This window comes from Schistocerca gregaria, chromosome 4 (genome assembly GCF_023897955.1).
Source record: "Schistocerca gregaria isolate iqSchGreg1 chromosome 4, iqSchGreg1.2, whole genome shotgun sequence".
NCBI classification, from domain to species: Eukaryota; Metazoa; Arthropoda; class Insecta; order Orthoptera; family Acrididae; genus Schistocerca; species Schistocerca gregaria.
In genome coordinates this window covers 361092485-361112248 of record NC_064923.1, presented here as the reverse complement: position 1 = coordinate 361112248, position 19764 = coordinate 361092485, and the positions used below count along the sequence as shown (strand labels likewise).

Here is a 19764-nt window from a genome sequence, read left to right as displayed (position 1 = left end):
GTTCCCAAGTACAAAGAAAAATTAATCGACTTGTTATGCCGAGAGGCCGTGTGCCCGGGCCCACCCTCCTCCCACCCCACCCGCAGCCAAAGGCCGCCGACGGCCCGGCGTCCCCACCTGCTACCTGCCCGCTGCAGCGGCGGAAAGTTGCGCGTCCTCTCGCAGGCCTCCCCCTCCAAGCCGTGGGGCGCCGCGTATAAAACCGCCGTCCTGCCAGACGCCGCAGTAGTTGTCCGCAAGGCCCGGTCTGCAGAACCGGCCGACGCTCACCGCCGCCGCGACGCGCCGCCGACATGAAGCCGTCGACGCTGCTGGTCAGTGGGCCGTCTCGCACGCTCTATGCGTACCGCCTAGCACCACGCGGCGCGCTAAGAGGTCGCCTCTGCGCGTCTCCCAGCTGTTGAGAATAAGTCTGTCTGTCTACCCCCCCCCCCCCCCCCCCTCTCTCTCTCTCTCACTATCTCTCTGCAGTTTAACTATCCACGTCCAGTGGACACCAAAGTCATTGCATGATCAACAGCATTACGGCTTCACACCACATCACTGCGTAGACCATTGGTAGAAGGAGCAAAGATTAGGATAAACCTTCCCACAACGGCATGGTCGTTACAAAGAGAGACACAGAACTCGGGTTGAGAAATGGAGAACGAAAGCTGCCGTGTCCTTTTTAAAAGAACCATATCTTCATGAGCCTTAAGTGATTTACGGAGACCAGGAACATCCTAAATAAGGGTGCCTGAGCTGTATTCCTCCCGAATGCTGGGTCATTGTATGCTCAGTTAGAGGTAATGTAAGTGGCAGACTTCGGTTCATTGGTAGCACAGTGCGAAAACATAACCAGCCTACAAAAGAGATTGTGTACAAAACACACCTGCGGAGTATTGCTCAAGTGTGTTAGGCCCTTACGAAATTCGACCAACTGGGGATATCAAACCTATACAAAGTATTGTTGTACGATTTGACACAGGTTTGTCTGAGCTAAGGGGGAGTAGATAATCTGACAAAACTGAACTGCTAGACCCTTGAAGACAGGTGCAAACTATTCCGCGGCTGCTTGCTTACAAAGATTCAAGAACCTGTTTCAGGTGTTGAAACTAGGAATATACTACATAACCTAACGTATCGCTATCGTAAGGATCGTGAACGCGGGATTAGAACGAAAAGTTTATCCGACTAAGGCGCTGCAGTCATGGAGTGTGCGGTTGGTCCCGGCGGAGATTTCGAGTCCTCCCTTGGGCATGGGTGTGTGCGTTTGTCCTTAGGATAATTTAGGTTACGTACTGTGTAAGCTTAGGGACTAATGACCTTAGCAGTTAAGTCCTATAAGATGTCCCACACATTTGAACATTTTTGTGTTTATCCGAGCTCTATACTCGTATGGAAAGGGAAGAAGTTGTAATAACTGATGCAATAGAAATTATCCTCTTCCGTACCCTTCAGAGTGGTTAGCATAGATATAGATGTAGGTGTACCAATGCGCCTCGTTGGTCGGTAGGTAAATGGAGGAGAGGAAAGCACTTCACTTGGTTCAGAGTTTGACGTCCTGCCAGTGACGAGGTTGACAGAGACTACCTGGTAAGCTTACCGATGGCAGTTGAAGCATTTATGTCCTCCCAAAGGGGAAATCTCGAAATTCGTAGCAAGTAATTTGAAGAAAATCTTGGAATAACAAATCAGAGTTCCTAGACAGACACTTACCTCTTCCTTTCGAAGACGAAACGAAAGAAGGAAGTTTACAATGTGCTACACTGTCAACTTCTACGAGTTTAATTACAGGTGAAGACCGTATCAACTCAACATTTATGGAGATAGATACTGGTCTTGGCCTTCTGCGAAATATCTTTATTTGCCGGCGAAGATTTAGAGAAAGGCTGATCAAATGCTAAATCAACATTGCCGTAAGGCGCTCTTCATTCCAGTCTTGCCGAACTCGGGTTCAGGTTCCAGTGTACTGTGCGCAACGTTCGTTGTTGGACATCTAAGCCATCACAGGTGTAGCACTTGTTCACATTGATCACGTTTTGGCGAATGGAAGAATCAGCTGTTTCTCCACGATCGTGCGGATAGGCAAATGGAAATCCTCGTAATCTAAATCAGGAAGACGGAGTGAAGATTCATGCCGTAGTCCATTACGCCCTTTATTTCAGATACAAAATGGTATCACGATCGTGCCTTGGGAGGATCCGGAAGCAGGAATATGTTAGTAACGATTGATTCTTCTCTCCATCAGTCAGACCGGTACATTTAGTCACGTGAATACGTTAGGTCATCGGAATTATACTCGCCCAGTGACAGTCTATTAAATATGCACTTTATGTAATAGTGAAAACCAAAAATCCATCTTTTAAATCTAACTTTGCTCCTATGTAATAGTGAGAACAAAAAAATTCATCTTTTAAATCTAACTTCGTTGCTCGGGTTTAAATGTCCTGTTACAGGCGTGACTCATATATCTAGATTTCACCGAGAGAAAAATTTTGCAGGAGTATCTGAGATGACAAGATAATAAGGTGAAGATAATAAGCGAACAGCACATTATGTTCCTTGCACTTCACAGACGTCCGCGTTTTTGCCTAGCAATATATGGCGTGTATGTGTACTCTCTGTGGTTCAATGTGCGCCTTTAACGTTACGTATGACAATTAGATACGTTGAGTCATAATATCGGCACAAATCTGTGAGAGTTGTTACGAAGTCTGTTGATGAATTTTCAGGCTGACCTTATGTTGTTCACTACAATGAAACCGATTGTAGAGTGACAAGCGTATTTTAAATACAAGTGTGGTACATTTTATTAACATTGACGAAATGAATACCGCAGCTCCAGAGTTTTAATCCTATGCCCGCCGAATTCAAGTCTAATACATTTAACCATAGCAACAGTTCGCCTTGTTCTTCTTTCGTAAATGAATTTTATTCAGATTGGTTCAAATGGCTCTAAGCAGTATGGGACTTAACATCTGAGGTCATCGGTCCCCTACACTTAGAACTACATTAACCTAACTAACCTAAGAACATCACACAGATCCATGCCCTAGGCAGGATTCGAACCTGCGACCGTAGCACCAGCGCGGTTCCGGACTGAATCGCCTAGAAACGCTCGGCCACAGCGGCCGGCTGAACTTTATTGCCAGGTCGAGAATCAGCCCTTAAGTCTACGAAAATGAAGAACGCTATGAAGATATAAGTAAATAGGCAAATGCCGGTTTTTATTGCAGTGCCTATTCAGCACGGTGACAATCAGATGAAGCAAACGTAGCAAGAAGTACATAATTCTAACTGTAGTAGTCGTTTGCATTTGCATGCGAGGGAAATAGGACATTTGTCCTAACGTTTATCTTAGGCGTGCTTAGCCTGTTCACGGGGAGCTAAGGAAGACCCAGAGAGTGGAGAGAATTGTTATTTGTTTCAATGTTGCCAACGAGTAAAACAAAATGGCTGTGCCATCTATGGTCAGCAGTCCCCTAGAACGTAGAACTAATTAAACCTAACTAACCTAAGGACATCACACAACACCCAGCCATCACGAGGCAGAGAAAATCCCTGACCCCGCCGGGAATCGAACCCGGGAACCCGGGCGTGGGAAGCGAGAACGCTACCGCACGACCACGAGACTTCTAACTCGATCGTAACTGTGTGGAAATTGAAACGTTAATCGACTACGAAGATCATAAACGGAATCGTTAGCACTGAATCAATTTACTTGCACACAAACCACGAGCAGATTGGCCGGCGTATTTGTTAACCGGTCCTTAGTTAGCGCAACAGATCGCAGTCGGCGTGCCCCGGCATTACGCTTACGTCACGCTGTCAGCGGACCTGCTGTGCCATGGCGCTGCAGGAGGCTGGCGTATCTCAGAATCTCCCAGCGGAAGCCGAGTGCCTTAATGAGCGTACGACTCGGACTGAAGCTGGCCGTTAGGTACTGCGTGACTCACTCTCGTTCTCACGGACGCTCCAGTTAGACAGCACGACAGCACGAAGACCATCGTGTACTCTCAACTGAGGAAATTTCCTATGTGTGCTTAGATGTACGTAGAAGACGAGGTAAAGTTCTAGCGTTAGAGAGCCGTATAAACGTATGCAAAGTGCCTCACAAACCAAACTATTTATCGGAATCATAATAATGTGTACGAGTGCAGCTGTACATACCCAGAAGAAAGCGAGTATGAATCGGTGATTTCCTAGGCAGCCTCCTATTTCTAACTGGATTCAGGCATAAAATAAATAAATAGGACCAATTATATGTAGTGGTAGAGACAAGTGGTACTATATCCACTTCACGCTGGGAATTATTTAAGGTTCCTACTGTCCACTTTTCTGTTTCAGATATATCGTACACATGTATAAAAGACAGTACAAAGTGTAGAAACCTCTTCTCTGAGTCTGTTGCAGATATCTTTCTGTACTCTGAGGGGGGATTGTTATTTTGAAATGCAGTGAAACTTGCAGTTCACCAAAACTGTGTGTAAAGATTTCATTTGCATGTACACAGCACCAGCAACTAAAGTAATGCCTGTGATAAAGAGAAAATTCCGATGTTACTTAAGGACATCGCATACGATAATTCTCTATAGTCAGTTACGATAGTCAAATATTTACATTATCAGCTGTACTAAGATGGTTAGGGAGTATACACGGTGTCCCAAAAAAGCACCGACAAGCTTTAGGGACAATTTACCTTCATAAAACTAAGAGAAAGAAGTCTAGTAAACATGGACTCTTAAATGCAGAGTTCAACAGCAACGAGGACTTGTGCACCTTCGGTACTATGGAACAGATCTCTTCTATTGCAAGGACTTTGGTTTCCATGTCTTGGGAGGATGTAGTACAGACTAAACCAAGAAGAAATTTCCTGTAAACATGGGTCAATAGGCATTTTTTTCTTGTTTTGGTGTAAGCAGGCTGTCCCTAAATTTCGTCTTTAACCATTTCTAGATCCTAGAACCATTTTTTCGGGATTGATCAGCGAATATATCAACACCTACATGTATGTCACATAATGGCCATGATCGACAAGACTTGAGCTGTTCCAAAGAGTTAGTGCCAGATGATTTCCCAGCTTATATTCCACCAGTAGACGACGACATCACGTATTTTAATTTACCCTGTTATGAACAAAGATTTTCATGAAAAAAATGAGAATTTCCATAATTTGATATGAAAATTTTCATCAATCTCACTTACAATAAATCGAACTTGCATTATCATCATACATATAACTTTTTTTTTTTTGCAATTTTAATCTTACTTCTTTGAATTATCACGATAGGTACCGTTTTCGGACCCACAGAGATTTGTGTATGACATAAACGTTGTGTTCTGTCTTCGTTGGATGTACACTACATACCCCCGATTAGCAGCCCAACGAGTTATTTATTAGCAAAATATAGAATGGTTCAAATGGCTCTGAGCACTATGGGACTTAACTTCTGAGGTCATCAGTCCCCTAGAACTTAGAACTACTAAAATCTAACTAACCTAAGGACATCACACACATCCATGCCCTAGGCAGGATTCCAACCTGCGACCGTAGCGAAAATATAGAATAATTGGATGAAAACGAACGTAGGTGACTTTACGCAAAGTACGTTTCCTGATGACATATATAATACTGCATTGTCAGTTCAAGATAGGTACCAGATATACCAAGATTTATGTCACAACTAAATTTGATACAAAGTTGTAAATAGTTACGTTGTCTTCAACGCGTATTTAATGTAATGACATGTGGAGAAGAAGAGAGCGACAGTAGTTATTTGTCCACTAGCGCCACTAGTAAACAGAACAGAACTGAAATTACAAAGAGTAATACCGATCCGTATGGTACTCTAGACCGAGTATATTCTAGAGCAAGCGCTAAATTGTGGTAAATGTTCACTTACATTTAAAGTTAGGATATTGGAAGTTATGGAAGTGTTTCCTATAGTGATATCAAAAAGGTCAGAGACGCATACACAGAGCCCAAGTCTTCTGGAAATCACTTAGAATTTTGCGGGAGACTGCCCAAGGCGATATAAGATTAACCGACAATTTGAGACAGGTTTATTAAAGGCAGTTTCCCAACTCCCACTGACGTAAGTACTGTCAAAACAACGCTGTTGATAGCCGTGAAAGAGAAGTGCAGGAATGAGATACCTTACACTTGAAATGCAGCTGATGGCCACTGCATTTAATCATCAGTCTTTCGATTGGTTTGATGCCGCCCTCCATATTTTCTTATAAGCGCTAACCTTCCCATCTTGACATAACCATTGCACTCAGCGTGCTCTACAAGCTGTTTGGTACACCTAGTTTTAGTGTACTCTTCTAATTTTCCCCTCTGCCGTTACGTCGAGCATCAGGTTAACTATCTCTGGATGACGTAGCATACTATTTTCCTTCTTCTGGAACGTGACTTCTGTATTCTGACCTCAGGTATTCTATTTAGTACTTCTTCATATACTACTTTCCGCCCCTGTCAGTGGTCAGCGCTACGGAATGTCAGACCTAAAGGCCCAGGTTGGATTCCCGGATTGGTCGGATATCACTCAGGGACTGGGAGTTGTGTTGTCCTTACCATCATTATTTCATCCCCATCGACATGCAATTCCCCGACGTGGCATCGACTCGAAAGACTTGCACCAGGCGAACGGTCTACCCGACGGGAGGCCCTAGTCACACGGCATTTACATTTACTATTACGTTTGCCTACTTATATTTCCGATCGTCCTATTTTCTCTTCCATATAACGCTGTTCTCCGGTCACACACTTTCAAGAACCTATTCCTTCGCAATAACAAAGCCCAGATTGCCGAATACGGCTCCTGGGTATTTACTCAGAGACGGACAGCAATTTTGAAAGCGCGACAGATGCCAGACGGCAATGTTTAAAATGTAGGATCGTCATGCGGCGGAGAAATCAAACAGCCTACACTCTTGCGGCAAGGACAAGGGTCGCACGCCGCGCGTGAGAGCTCCAGGCGCTCGTCTGGAGGACGTCTGCTTTCTCCGAAGGACGCGGGGTCAGAGCCAGCCGAGGTTCCCCGCTGCTGCCGACGGGCACGCCTAAGCGTCTGCGTCCCGATAGCTAGAGTTGTGAACTACCCGCAGGCGGCTGTAAGGACAACAGTGTGACTAAGCGTTAGCGACGGCGTTCATAGCGCTCAGACATTGGCCGTGACACTCATTCCACGATCGACGACCTTTTCTCGAGCTGTTTACGGTTTGACGTTCATTACTGAAGATATTCTAAGGTTCAAATCGCTCTAAGCACTATGGGACTTAACATCTGAGGTCATCAGTCCACTAGACTTAATACTTAAACCTAACTACATCTACATATATACTCCGCAATCCACCACATGGTGCGTGGTGGAGGGTACCTCGTACCACAGCTAGCAACTTCTCTCCCTGTTCCACTCCCAAACAGAAGGATGGAACAATGACTGCCTATATGCCTCTGTACGAGACCTAATCTCTCCTATCTTATCTTTGTGGTCTTTCCGAAAAATATAAGCTGGCGGCAGTAAAATTGTACTGCAGTCAGCATCAAATGTTGGATCCCTCAATTTCCTCAGTAGCGATTCACGACAAGAACGCCTCCTTTCCTCTAGAGACGCCCACGCGAGTTCCTGAAGCATTTCTGTAACACGCGCGTGATGGTCAAACCTACCAGTAAAAAATCTAACAGCCCGCCTCTGAATTGCTTCTATGTCCTCCCTCAATCAACTAACCTAAGGACGTCACACACATCCATGCTCGAGGCAGGATTCGAACCAGCGGCCGTAGCAGCAACGCGGTTCCGGACTGAAGCGCATGAACCACTCGGCCACAGCGCCCGGCGATATTATAAGGAGTAAGAGCAATGCATAAATCTTTCTCCTACATGACGGTTAGTGTTAATATTTCCTTCGAGTGTTTCTATAACCTTCTGTACATCTACATATACGTACATATACAGATGGCAGTAGTATCGCTTATTCAGGGTACGAAATGGCAATGCATTGGCGGAGCTGTCATTTGTACTCAAGTGGTTCGTGAGGTTCCAACTTGTTTATGGCCGGACGACGGGAATTAACGGACATAGAACGTGGAGTGGTCGTTGGAGCTAGACGCATAGGCCATTCCATTTCTGAAATCGTTAGAGAATTCAGTATTTCGAGACCCACAGGGTCTAGGGTGTGCCGAGAATACCAAATTTCAGGGATTACCTCTCACCACTGACTATGAAGTGGCCGAAGGTCTTTACTTAACGATCGTGAGTAGCAGAATTTGCGTAGAGTTGTCAGTGCTAACAGACAAGCAGCACTACGTAAAATAACCGCACAAATCAATGTGCGACGTACGACAAACGTATCCGTTAGGACAGTGCGGCGAAATTTGGCGTTAATAGGCGACGCGAGTGGCTCTCCTTGGGTCGGTTGTACCATAGACGACTGGAAAACCGTGGCCTGGTAAGTTGGTACAAGATGATGATAGGACCTGAGTGGGGCTCAGACCACATGAAGCCATGGACCCAAGCCACTTCGCACGTTGGTGGTGCCTCCAAATGGTGTGGACTGTGTATACATACAATGAACTGGGTCCTCTGGTCCAACTAAACCGACCATTGACTGCAAACGGTTCTTTTCGGCTGCTTGTAGACCATGTGCAGCTGTTGATTAACTTCACATTACTATACAACGATGGACTCTTTTTTATGGATGGGTATCCACCATGTCAGAACATTCTGTAGAATTGGGGCGAATGATCTGGCTAGCCAGGTACCGTGACAAGAATGCCATCTGACATTAGGAGGATATAACCGAGAGGTCAGTACGTGCACAAAATCCTGCGCCGGAAGAGTTTCACGATTATGGACTGCTATAAAGGCAGCGAGGCTCAATATTTCTGCAGGGGACTTCCGAGTTGTTGAGCCCATGCCTCGTCGAGTTGTTGCACTATGCCGGGTGAAAGGAGGTCCGACACATATCTTGTGGCTTTCGTCACCTCATTGTATAAACAATATGCAAAAGACCTTATTGCTATTCTAGCCGTAGGTTTTCGTTGGGCTCTGAAACAACAAAGTTTTCCAAGTGTCGTCGGACAGACAACTCTTTTGCAGATGGACAGTCTTGTTTATAGGAATAAACATGGACTCGGCTAACTCCGAACTTATGAATGTAAGCTCACTCTGTGGGTCCAAAAGATTCGAAAGAAAGAAGCCAGTGGCGCCGGACAACCTTTGTGAGTGTACTAATGATTCCTTACCAGATACAAGCAGAACATCGCTCCTGACGAGGTGCACTGGTCAGACACGAATGTAACTGTAGGAATAACATTTGGGATTATTACAGGGCGATATCTGCTGCGTGAGGCTATTTGTGTAACGTCAGAACACTCACGCAAATTGCAGGAAAACTTGTATAGAATCTACGCTTTCCTCGTGACTTAGCAGTGGAGCCTGAACGTTAGACAACGCATTGCCCATAAATAGGCGGAAAGGCCAGTTATTTTTCGATTACATGGTTGGCGATCGGTCACTGGGAGTATTGTCAGCATCTTGTTTTCTAGTGGTTACCGTGCCTCGAGACCGCCTGGCCATAGTTTAGATTTCTTGCCGGGTGGCATTTCCCCTGTTTGGGACTGAGTGTATATGCTGTACTCATCTTTCATCTTCTCTTCGACAGACGTGCAAGCCACCATGGTGGCGTCAAACACAAATAGAAAGACCTGCTCCAGGTGGCCACACAACCTCAGATTCTCCCGGCCATATAACCGATGCGATCATTACGTTTTCTCAGCATCAGAAACAATCGTAAAAATATCTAGGACTATGTGTACTGATCAACTTCACATGAGAGGACCACATAAAATTAATTGTAGAAAAGTCAGTTCAAGACTGAGATTTACTGAAAGAATCACAAGGAAAAGAGATTTAGAAGCATCTCGTTCAACCTGTTCACTGATATTGCTTGTCGGTTTGGAAAAACTGCCAGGCAGCAGTAATAGACGAAACAGAGGGGATAGGAAAAAGATATTGTGTTCAGTCACTGGTTCGTTTATCAAGCGCAAGAGTGTCACTGATATTTATCCACTTCCGTGGCAGTCGTTAAAAGAGAGGCGTTGTGCGTCGCAGAGTACTATTATAATTGAGAGAATACGCCTTTGAGCAACATACATCATCACCTCCAACAGTTCTGTTACTATCGCCACGGTCAGGTTGATGAACATTGAACGGATATATTAATGGGTAACTACTGTCTTCTTAACTAACTGTGTCGTGTTTGTGCCTATAAGCAATTAAGATCACGCCGATTTAACTAGGATGCAACCACCATTACTTCTCTACACAGTGTTTCTAGAACTACCGGAAAGTTGACTGTCCTACTGTTTGATAGTAAACTTGGACAATATGTAAAAGAAAAAAGAGGGAGCAATAAGACTGGAAGATCAAGAACAAAGTGCTCGGATTAAAAAGGTAGTAGGACAGTGATGTATTCTCCCGTTTCCACTGCTCAATCTATACATCGAAGAAGCAGTGAGAGAAATAAAAGAAAGGTTCGGGAGTAGGAGTAAAATTCAGGATGAAAGGATATCGAAAATAATATTCATGGTTATCATTGCTATCGTCAGTGAGAGTGGAAAGTAATTACAGTAGGTGTTGAATGGAATAAAAAGTCTAATAAGTACAAAATATTGATTGAGAGTAAACCGAAGAAAAACTAAAGTAATGAGGAGTAGCTGAATTGAGATTAGTGATAAACTTAACGGCAAAATTGGAGATAAGGAGGTAGATAAAGTTAAGGAATTCTGCTGCCTTTGAAGAAAAATATCCCATGACGGACAAATCAAGGAGGACATAAACAGCAGATTAGCAGAGGCAAAGACGGCATTTCTGCTCAAGAAAAGTCTGCCAATGAAATATCGGCTTTAATTCGAAGAGGGAATTTCTGAGAATGTACGTCGGGGCACAGCATCATATGGTAGTGAATCACGGACTGAATGAAAACAAAAAAAAGGGAATCGAAGCGTTTGAGATGTGAAACAACAGACAGATACTGAAAATTAGATGGACTGATAAGGTATGGAATGAGGAGGTGCTCCGCAGAGTCGACGAAGGAAAACACATATGGAACACATTGGCAAGAATAAGCAACAAGATTTTAGGACATTTGTTATGGCAATAGCGAATGACTTCTACGGTACTAATGCGAGTGTTAGAGCGTTAAAAACTGCAGAGGTGACAGAGATTCGACTAAAATCAACAAATAATTTGAGGGCGCAGGGTGCAAGTGCTACACCGAGGAGACGAAGAGGTTCACACAGGAGCGGAATTCGAGGCGGTTGTCAGAGACGCAGAAGACTGATGACTGCAAAACAATACAAAAGAAAGAAGCTAAAAAAAGAAAAAAAATACACGTACATAACATTGGTTTAAGAACTGAGACAGGTGTAAACTATGGAGGTCAGTTTGGTTTTCCACATTATCAGGCAAGCACTGCATCATGAACCAGGAAAATGATGTGTATTGGATTGATATTTTGGGCACACTGCAAGTAAAAGTTGCGCACTAGAGAATGCTGAACACGAGGACTCTCGGTGTAGCTACAGCAACAAGTAACATATTCTTCGTGTTCAATGCATTTCCTACGAGTCAGGTAAATTTACGTTCAGACATTTTTCTTGGGGAATCGAATTTACTCAGTTATATGGTTATACAGATGAGACTTTACACATGTTGGCTTCTGAGCTCTATCTATGAAACCTATCTTCTTAGCAGACCTGCGGACAGCTCGTTTGGCTGATAGCTACGAAATAGCCCCGTGTTAAACCCTCGCTTCACTTTAAGACATCGCGTGGAATTTCACATGTGGTGTCAGTCTCTGATCTATATTGTGGTGAATGTTGTTACCGTACAGATAAAAGGAGAACTAAGTATCGCTGTTTCCTAAATTTCACCTAAGTTCTGTAAAATGAAAGAAAAAAAAGACATTTTTAACTAAGGTGCATCACCTGTAATGATGGTGACCTTAATTGGGCTGCATTAGCTAAATGTATAAGATCTGTGTCTATTTGTGCTAAATCAATCATAATATACCAATTTCTGCATTCGCTCTAGAGCAAAGACTCTTCCATATATGGTGTATGCTTTTTCTTTCTGTTGCCTCACGTTTATTTCCAGTATGTAAGCTTCCTTATAGCAACAGCATTTATGAACTTCTGCTTCTGTATACTTTGTGCTTCCTCTGAAAAATGTTGAAATGTATTTGTGTCTTTCTTTCACTATTTATGTATTTCATTTTTTCATTCTTTCTGTTTTTCTTTCGCTATTTGTCGCTTTCAACTGCCCTGGTCGAAAATGTGTTTCTTTATGTCATGCATGAGTGATAGCTGCAGCGTTTCCTCGGTCAGTGCTCGTAATATGCAAATATTTGCTGACTCATATTGCTTCCTGCCCTCCTCCCCTCCCTCCGGGGTTTTATATCGTCTAAATCTCAACGTTTGGATGTATATCCTATCAACCTGTCATTCCTTCAAAAACACTAATTTCTTCGACTATTACATCAAACCAAATCTAATTCTCCAGTTAATGTAACTTTCTTCCTATATCTTAATTTTCAGCGCAGCAAATGGCACTTTTTTTTTTAGGAAATAGCCCTCTATCAGAATGAGTTTTACACAATGTACTGCTATGTACAGCATCATCATTCAGTTACAATTGAACACAGAACCTAAATGCGAAAACATAACTTCGCCTCAACTGGTAAGACAGCCTGGATTCAAATCCTACTGTGAGAGAGACCTTTAATATGATGACTCAATTCTAATATTATTCTCTCTTAAGCCGATACATTGAAATCATTACCGGCTTCATTTCCACACCATGAATTGTGAACTGTAATTTAACAATTAATTATAATTAGGGATGGACACAGCAAACAGTCGTGTATCAATCTGTATTTTATTTCATATCTAGCTACATTTCAGCTAGAGTATAGCCACCTTCAGTGCATTTAACGAACTGATGATGCGTGTACTGTACCTGAAATACAGCTAGATCTGATATAAAATACGAATTGATGGATGAGCGACTATTTGCTTAATATCATATCACAACTGAAGGGTACAACAATTCTGAATGAAATTCAATCTGATAAAGTTATTTATTTTTCAAGCGTTTACTTCTGAAAACGAGTTATTTTCACCAACTTACCAATTCATTTCCCTTCGTATTCCTTCTTGTGCCAATGACGCAGCTTAGAAGCGGTGCAGGAGAACTCCTTTTGTGTGATTTGGTTCTGGTGTTTGCTTACTGGACGACACCTGTATTCCTGGAAGAGAAGGGTGGCAGAGGTGAAAGCTGCGCCAAGAACGCGCAACTGCGAACGTGCGAATGATTCTTACGTGTCACGCGTAAGAGGTGCGAACGTGGCGGCAGCGTCTTTGTTGTGTCCAGCGGCGCCAAGGCAATAAATCTAAGCGAAGCAAACAGAGCAACAGCAGCAGCGGCAGCCAAAAGCTGGCGAGCAAACAGTTTACTGACGCGCCGGTCGGTGTTTTTTCTTTCTTTTCTTTACAGGTGCTGTTCGCCTCGCTGTCCGTAGCTCTTCTCGCTGCGCCGGTCTCCGCCAACCCCGTCCACAGTCGCGAGAAGAGGGGGTAAGCTGCTGCCACCGTCACTTTATGTCTGATAAATATTAAAAATGGAATTGTCTCTCGCGAATACTTCAGTTACCAAAAGATGTCTCCCCAGTCAGTCAAAATGGTCTGATATAAATTCTTTGGTGTCGGACGTGCATTGTCCAAAGTGACGTCGCTGTCGTGACGTACATCCTCTGCAGACACCCAGCACTGTGCTCACCGCGGCGATAGAAAATCACTCTGCAAAGTTCACTACAAAACTACCCGCCTCCGTAGCTAAGGTCTACATCTACATTTACATACATACTCCGCAATCCACTTTACTGTGCGTGGCCGAGGCTACCTCGTACCACAACTAGCATCTTCTCTCCCTGTTCCACTCCCAAACAGGGACATGACTGCCTATATGCCTCTGTACGAGCCCTAATCTCTCTTATCTTATCTTTGTGGTCTTTCCGCGAAATATGAGTTGGCGGCAGTAAAATTGTACTGAAGTCAGCCTCAAATGCTTGTTCTCTAAATTTCCCTGAGTAGCGATTCACGAAAAGAACTCCTCCTTTCCTCCAGAGACTCCCACCCGAGTTCCTGAAGCATTTCCGTAACACTCGCGTGATGATCAAACCTTCCAGTAACAAATCTAGCAGCCCGCCTCTGAATTGCTTCTATGTCCTCTCTCCATCCGACCTGATAGGAACGCTCGAGCAGTACTCAAGAATGGGTCATATTAGAGTTTTATTAGCGGCCTCCTTTAAAGATGAACCACATATTTCCAAAATTCTACCAATGAAACGAAGACGGCTATCCGCCTTCCCCACAACTGCCATTACGTGCTTGTCACACTTCATATCGCTCTGCAATGTTTAATCGACGTGACTGTGTCAAGCGCTAAAGTAAACGTGTGTGGTGGCGCTCGAAATACAGGGGCACCGATTCGAATACACAGGGTGGACAGAATTTTCACTGCCAGTATTTTGCCCACAATGGGAGGAGGGATGGTGCCGTAAAGTAGCCCATCAGCAGTTTTATATCCCGTTGTTCCGCATCAAGTTCCGAATCTCTTATGAAGTGAGTACATGTGACACTGTTGAAGGTGATCTGTTTGTCGGATGGGAAGTTTAAGCTCCGTGGTTCCCCTTGGTGCTATTCGGAAGGAGTATGCTATATGCCGGCACCGGGTTTCGCCCTCCCCTCTCTCATTACTAATCTATTAGACAAACATAACACGACACAATACACGCATCCATGACACTAACGCACACTCACTGCATAAATCTCAGTTACCCGCAAGGAATGGGACCAACATGAGCGTGGGAGGAACACTCTTTCCGACAGGCTGCTGAATCCGCCTCACTCGATATCCAAGTTAACAGTGCCATACGACACTGCCATTTTCTACTACAAAACTCATGTGAAAAATTAAAAAAATGAGTTCTTAATGTTAATTAGGGCTTTTTTTGGACTCACTGACACAATTTCAGTTTTTCTTTGATACAAAATACCTAGCTCGATAATGGATGCATGCAAAGTTGCGTGACGCGTTATGTTTGCTGTATACAAGATTCGGGAGACAGTACTTTTGCGGTTTTCAAATTTTACCTTGCAAGATGTATAACGCTGTAAATCTCTATCTCAAAGATCATGTAAAACAGTTTGAAATCCACTAACGACACAGATCTCTGTAGTGTGTCCTCAACGTCTCTCGTTCGACTATTTTTACTGCACATCGTAAGGCATGTGAAACTAAATGTTACAGAGATCTATTTCTGCAACGGCACACTGATGGATGTCAGAGCCAGTACTTTGGGCAGCCGAAGCACTAGTACAGTGAGAACTAACAGTTCCAAGTTCTCGTTGGTGTGGGAGCAATCTGCAAGATGCAGAATTATAATACCTGTCACAATAATACCTCACACAACGCTGTTAGGATCATTTAGAACATGAACCATATCTGCAGTGCCAGAACATCAATAGCAATCACATTCACAGCAATACAAGCGCTTGTTCTCAAGAGAGGTCAGAGAAGAAAATGAGTCATAATTTATCACTATTACCAAACTATTGTCAACTTTCCACCAACTAGGCTCCAATGCACGGAAACTGCGTCACATTTGTAACAACATCTAAATACGAGCGTTTTACGTAGGTGAAAAAAAAGTTTACGATATCAGGCACGTGTCTGCTCTACTACGAGTGCAACCGTAGTACATAGCGTGCGACGTACAACAGACGTTGAAACATCCACACCGGGTCCGAAAGATATAGTTATACAGTTGTGAATCGAGAAGAAACTTTTAACCATTAAATTTTTTTTGCACGTTCTCGATTTCAGGGCAGTAGAACAAACTGGGGTTAAGTAAATTTGGGACAATAATTTTTATAATTATAATGGACTACTTCGTCCGTTTACATCGTAAAGTGACACTGTAAAACGTCAAATTCTCACCAAAGAAAGATACAGTTGCAATATGGCACTACGGAAGCAATGTTACAACTCTACTTCACTTATTTCTAGACCTGTGAAGGTTACTAGTCTTCGTCGCTGCCCTGATATACTTTGCGTGTTCCCTAACTCTGCTGTACAACTGTGACAGGCGTCCATTGTTGATATAGTGAAAGTGTTAATAAAACTCCACAGTAGCTCTAATAGAGCGAAAATTTTGAAGATTGCTGTCAAAACTCAGTTTATATGTTCTGAACATCTTAAGGCTTAAATTGCGCTTAATATTTAACAGTGTTAGTATATATAGTTATATGGTGCTGAAGGTATAACCTCACCAAGCTCACTCTTAACTGTTTTATTGACTTCGATTTTTATAATCATAAAGCCATTGACAATATTTGAAAAATATTTTCTTTATTCGCAAATTTACGTGGCGGTTCTGTCACGACGTACTTGGCAACACTGGCTATGTTTATAGCATCTCAAAGAAACTTGAGAGCATACAAATGTCACAAACCAGCCTTCGTGGCCGAAGTCGCTAACGCTCGCTTGTGCAATGGCAATCGAACTTGAGGTACGCCGGTTCAATTTCCACTGCCAGCAAGGGAAGGAAAAATGGTGGCTTAAGGCTCCTGATTACCAGACTTTGCATCAAAGCCCTCGGTTAAATACCAGACCTCTCCGTAATGTCCCATGAAGTGAAGGCTAGCGACACTGCTGATCCGTCCATCGGATGGGGACGATAAGATTGGTGATCCCCTTGGTGCTATGTGCCGGCACCGCGTTTAACCCTCTCCCTGCCTGATCATCATCATCACGCAACACAAACATTACTCTACACAGAGGCACAAAATACATATATGTAGTATTACAAATAGTGTGTAATGGAACAAGGTGTAAATAGACAAAAATACGCAATGTAAACCCAGCAAGCAAGTAAATATATAAAATTATAAAATGTTTGTTTATCTCCTTGTGCAGGATCGAGTATGGCCCTCCAGTGCACCATGAAGAGCACCACGACCACCATCAGCCAGAGGGCATCTGGAAGAAGAAACTCGTCTGGAAAGAAGAATGGGTGAAAGTGTGGAAGACAGTCAGTAAACAGGTTTGGAAACCAGCGTGGAAGAAAATCCAGGTTCCTGTCTGGAAAGAAATACAGGTGCCTGTGTGGAAGGAGATTCAAGTACCAGACTGGAAGAAAATCCAGAAGCCGATATGGAAAGAGATCCAGGTGCCGATATGGAAAGAAATTCAAATTCCAGACTGGAAAAAGATAAACGTCCCAGTGTGGAAGGAAATACAGGTGCCTGTATGGAAGGAAATCCAAGTCCCAGACTGGAAGCAAATCTGGGTACCAGAACTGGTAAAAATATGGGTACCAGGAGAGAAATCTCACGGGAAGGACCCTCACGGCTGGGAGTACACGTCCCACGGCCTATGGAAGAAGAAACTCATCTGGAAGCCGATCTGGAAGAAAATCTGGCGCACTGACAAGAAACTGATTTGGGTGCCCGAGAAGAAGCTGGAGTGGAAGATCGAGTACAAGCAGATCTGGCGTACCGAGAAGAAGCAGATCTGGGTGCCGGAGAAGAAGCTCATCTGGAAGGAGGAGCTCGTCCAGATCTGGAGGCCCGACAAGAAGCTCGTCTGGGTGCCCGACAAGAAGCTGGTCTGGAAGGACGAGTGGAAGCAAATCCAGGTGCCCGTGTGGAAGCAGATCCAGGTTCCAGCGTGGAAGAAGGTGTGGAAGCCCGTGTGGCAGAAGGTGTGGGTGCCGATCCACCACGAGGAGCACCACGGCTGGGACTGAAGCTGAGCCGAGTCGAGCCGAGTAGAGCCGAATCCAGCCGACCGCCGGGGCAGACAGCGGCCGCGAGCTGTGGCCCCAAGCCACGAGTACAAATCCAGTAGACACCGGCGTCGCCGTCGCGGCGCCGCCTGTTGCTACTTTTTGTAACATACCCGCTTTGTTATTTGTTGTATCTAGTATGTTTTGTACAGTTCTTTTTGTATTATACTCCCTTTTTTACACTTAACAAGACGGCTTATTATTCTGTACGCGATGAAAGACCTCGAATGAAGTCTTCACGCTTATGTTGTCATGCTTTATACTGCCGAGAACCCTGGCCAAGAAAACTTTTGTAGTATCAAACCTCATTGCTTGGTAGTGAAACGTGGACCGTGTGAAAATCGCAACAGAAGACAATCTGAAATTTGAGATGTGGTGGAACAGATTAATGTCGAAAATTAAGTGGACTGGTAAGGTAATGAATGGACTGGAAAGGAGTGAGGAATGAAGAGGTTTCTCGCATAATCGGCGAGGAAAGGAAGATATGGAAAACACTGACGAGAAGAAGGCACAGTGTGACAGGACGTCTGTTAAGAAGTCAGGGAATAACTTTCACGGTACTAGAGGGAACGTAGAGAGTAGAAATTGTAGGGGAACTCAAATATTGCATAAGACCGGTCAAGTAATTGAGGACGTAGATTGCAAATGCTACACTAAGAGGAAGAGGTGGGAACAGGAGATAAATTCGTGGCGAGAAGCATAAAACCAGTTCAAATGGCTCAAATGGCTCTGAGCACTATGGGACTTAACTTCTTAGGTCATCAGTCACCTACAACTTAGAACTACTTAAACGTAACTAATCTAAAGACATCACACATCCATGCCCGAGGCAGGACCGAACCTGCGACCGTAGCGGTCACGCGGTTCCAAACTGAAGCGCATAAAACCGCACGGCCACACCGGCTGGTCATAAAATCAGACAGAAGATTGACTAAAAAAAGGAAAAAAGTATGAGCACACACACAAAACGTGTACTTCTTGAGAGTCAGATGTAGGAGTACCCCTAAGGAAGAACGGCATTCCTCGACATAAAAAGATCACTTTCATCATGTAACATATCTTCGGCTAGTCAAGGCTTCTAACGAGGCAGTACTATGATTAACACAGCTTTTTAAAGCACGACAGAAAGAATATTCCAAATTCTTATTTACATAAGAGAAGTAATAGGCGTAATGTTTGGTGTCTAAGCGTTAGGCTGTTTTTCTGGCACAACGATTACAGCCTCAGTCCTTCGCTGAAAATGTGTCAGCCTTAGAAGAAAGGCAAAATAAAACTAAAACAAGTCATCACTCAGCTCTGATGACGAAGTATCAGTGATCACATATACTAAAAGAAATAATTCCAATCTTTTTGTGCCTCTGCCACACTATTAAAGCACAAGACAATAATCTTTCTCCCCTGTCCGCAAAAAAGAAGCAAAGTTACAATTTAGAATTTAACACGGAGTCCGCTCACTGAATTATACTTTATTGGAGAGGGAATAGATTGTAGCTTTTTTGAATGATCCACCCAAAAATTCGTCTAAATTGGTCGGGAAAACCTATATAAAACCAACGTCAGAATTGTCTACGCGGGTTTGCAGCCCCTTCTCTTTAACCACATTCTAACTTTCCTCTGTGAGAGCCACTAATTTATACTTAGTGTAATTATAAACACTTCCCACAAATGGCAGATTGCCACTGAACTTACTTGCTGCATCAACAAGTTGTTAATCAAAATTAATTTGCTACTGAATTAGGCAATTTGTCTATACAAAACGTAGAAGAGGTTTAAACAAGTAACCATTTTCAAGTTCTTCTTGTTCTAAATGTACACTACTGGACACTAAAATTGCCACAACACGAACATGACGTGCCAAAGACGCGAA

The 19764-nt window shown here is 43.7% G+C and overlaps 1 protein-coding gene across 1 annotated transcript; it reads left to right on the top strand.

The window, feature by feature from the left end:
- The first annotated feature begins 229 nt into the window (after positions 1–229).
- On the top strand, positions 230–18087 carry LOC126267276 (uncharacterized). The gene is made up of 3 exons (XM_049972344.1): positions 230–314; positions 13544–13623; positions 17027–18087. Exons 1-3 carry the CDS (start codon positions 294–296, stop codon positions 17856–17858), a joined length of 933 nt encoding a protein of 310 aa, XP_049828301.1. The 5' UTR covers positions 230–293; the 3' UTR covers positions 17859–18087.
- The last annotated feature ends 1677 nt before the right edge of the window (positions 18088–19764 follow it).

Bases quoted from the DNA above. Each gene is read 5' to 3' on its own strand.
- LOC126267276 (XM_049972344.1), top strand. From the start codon at position 294: ATGAAGCCGTCGACGCTGCTG. The intron at 315-13,543 runs GTCAGTGGGCCG...TTTTCTTTACAG, and splicing joins TGAAGCCGTCGACGCTGCTG to GTGCTGTTCGCCTCGCTGTC. The intron at 13,624-17,026 runs GTAAGCTGCTGC...CTCCTTGTGCAG, and splicing joins CACAGTCGCGAGAAGAGGGG to GATCGAGTATGGCCCTCCAG.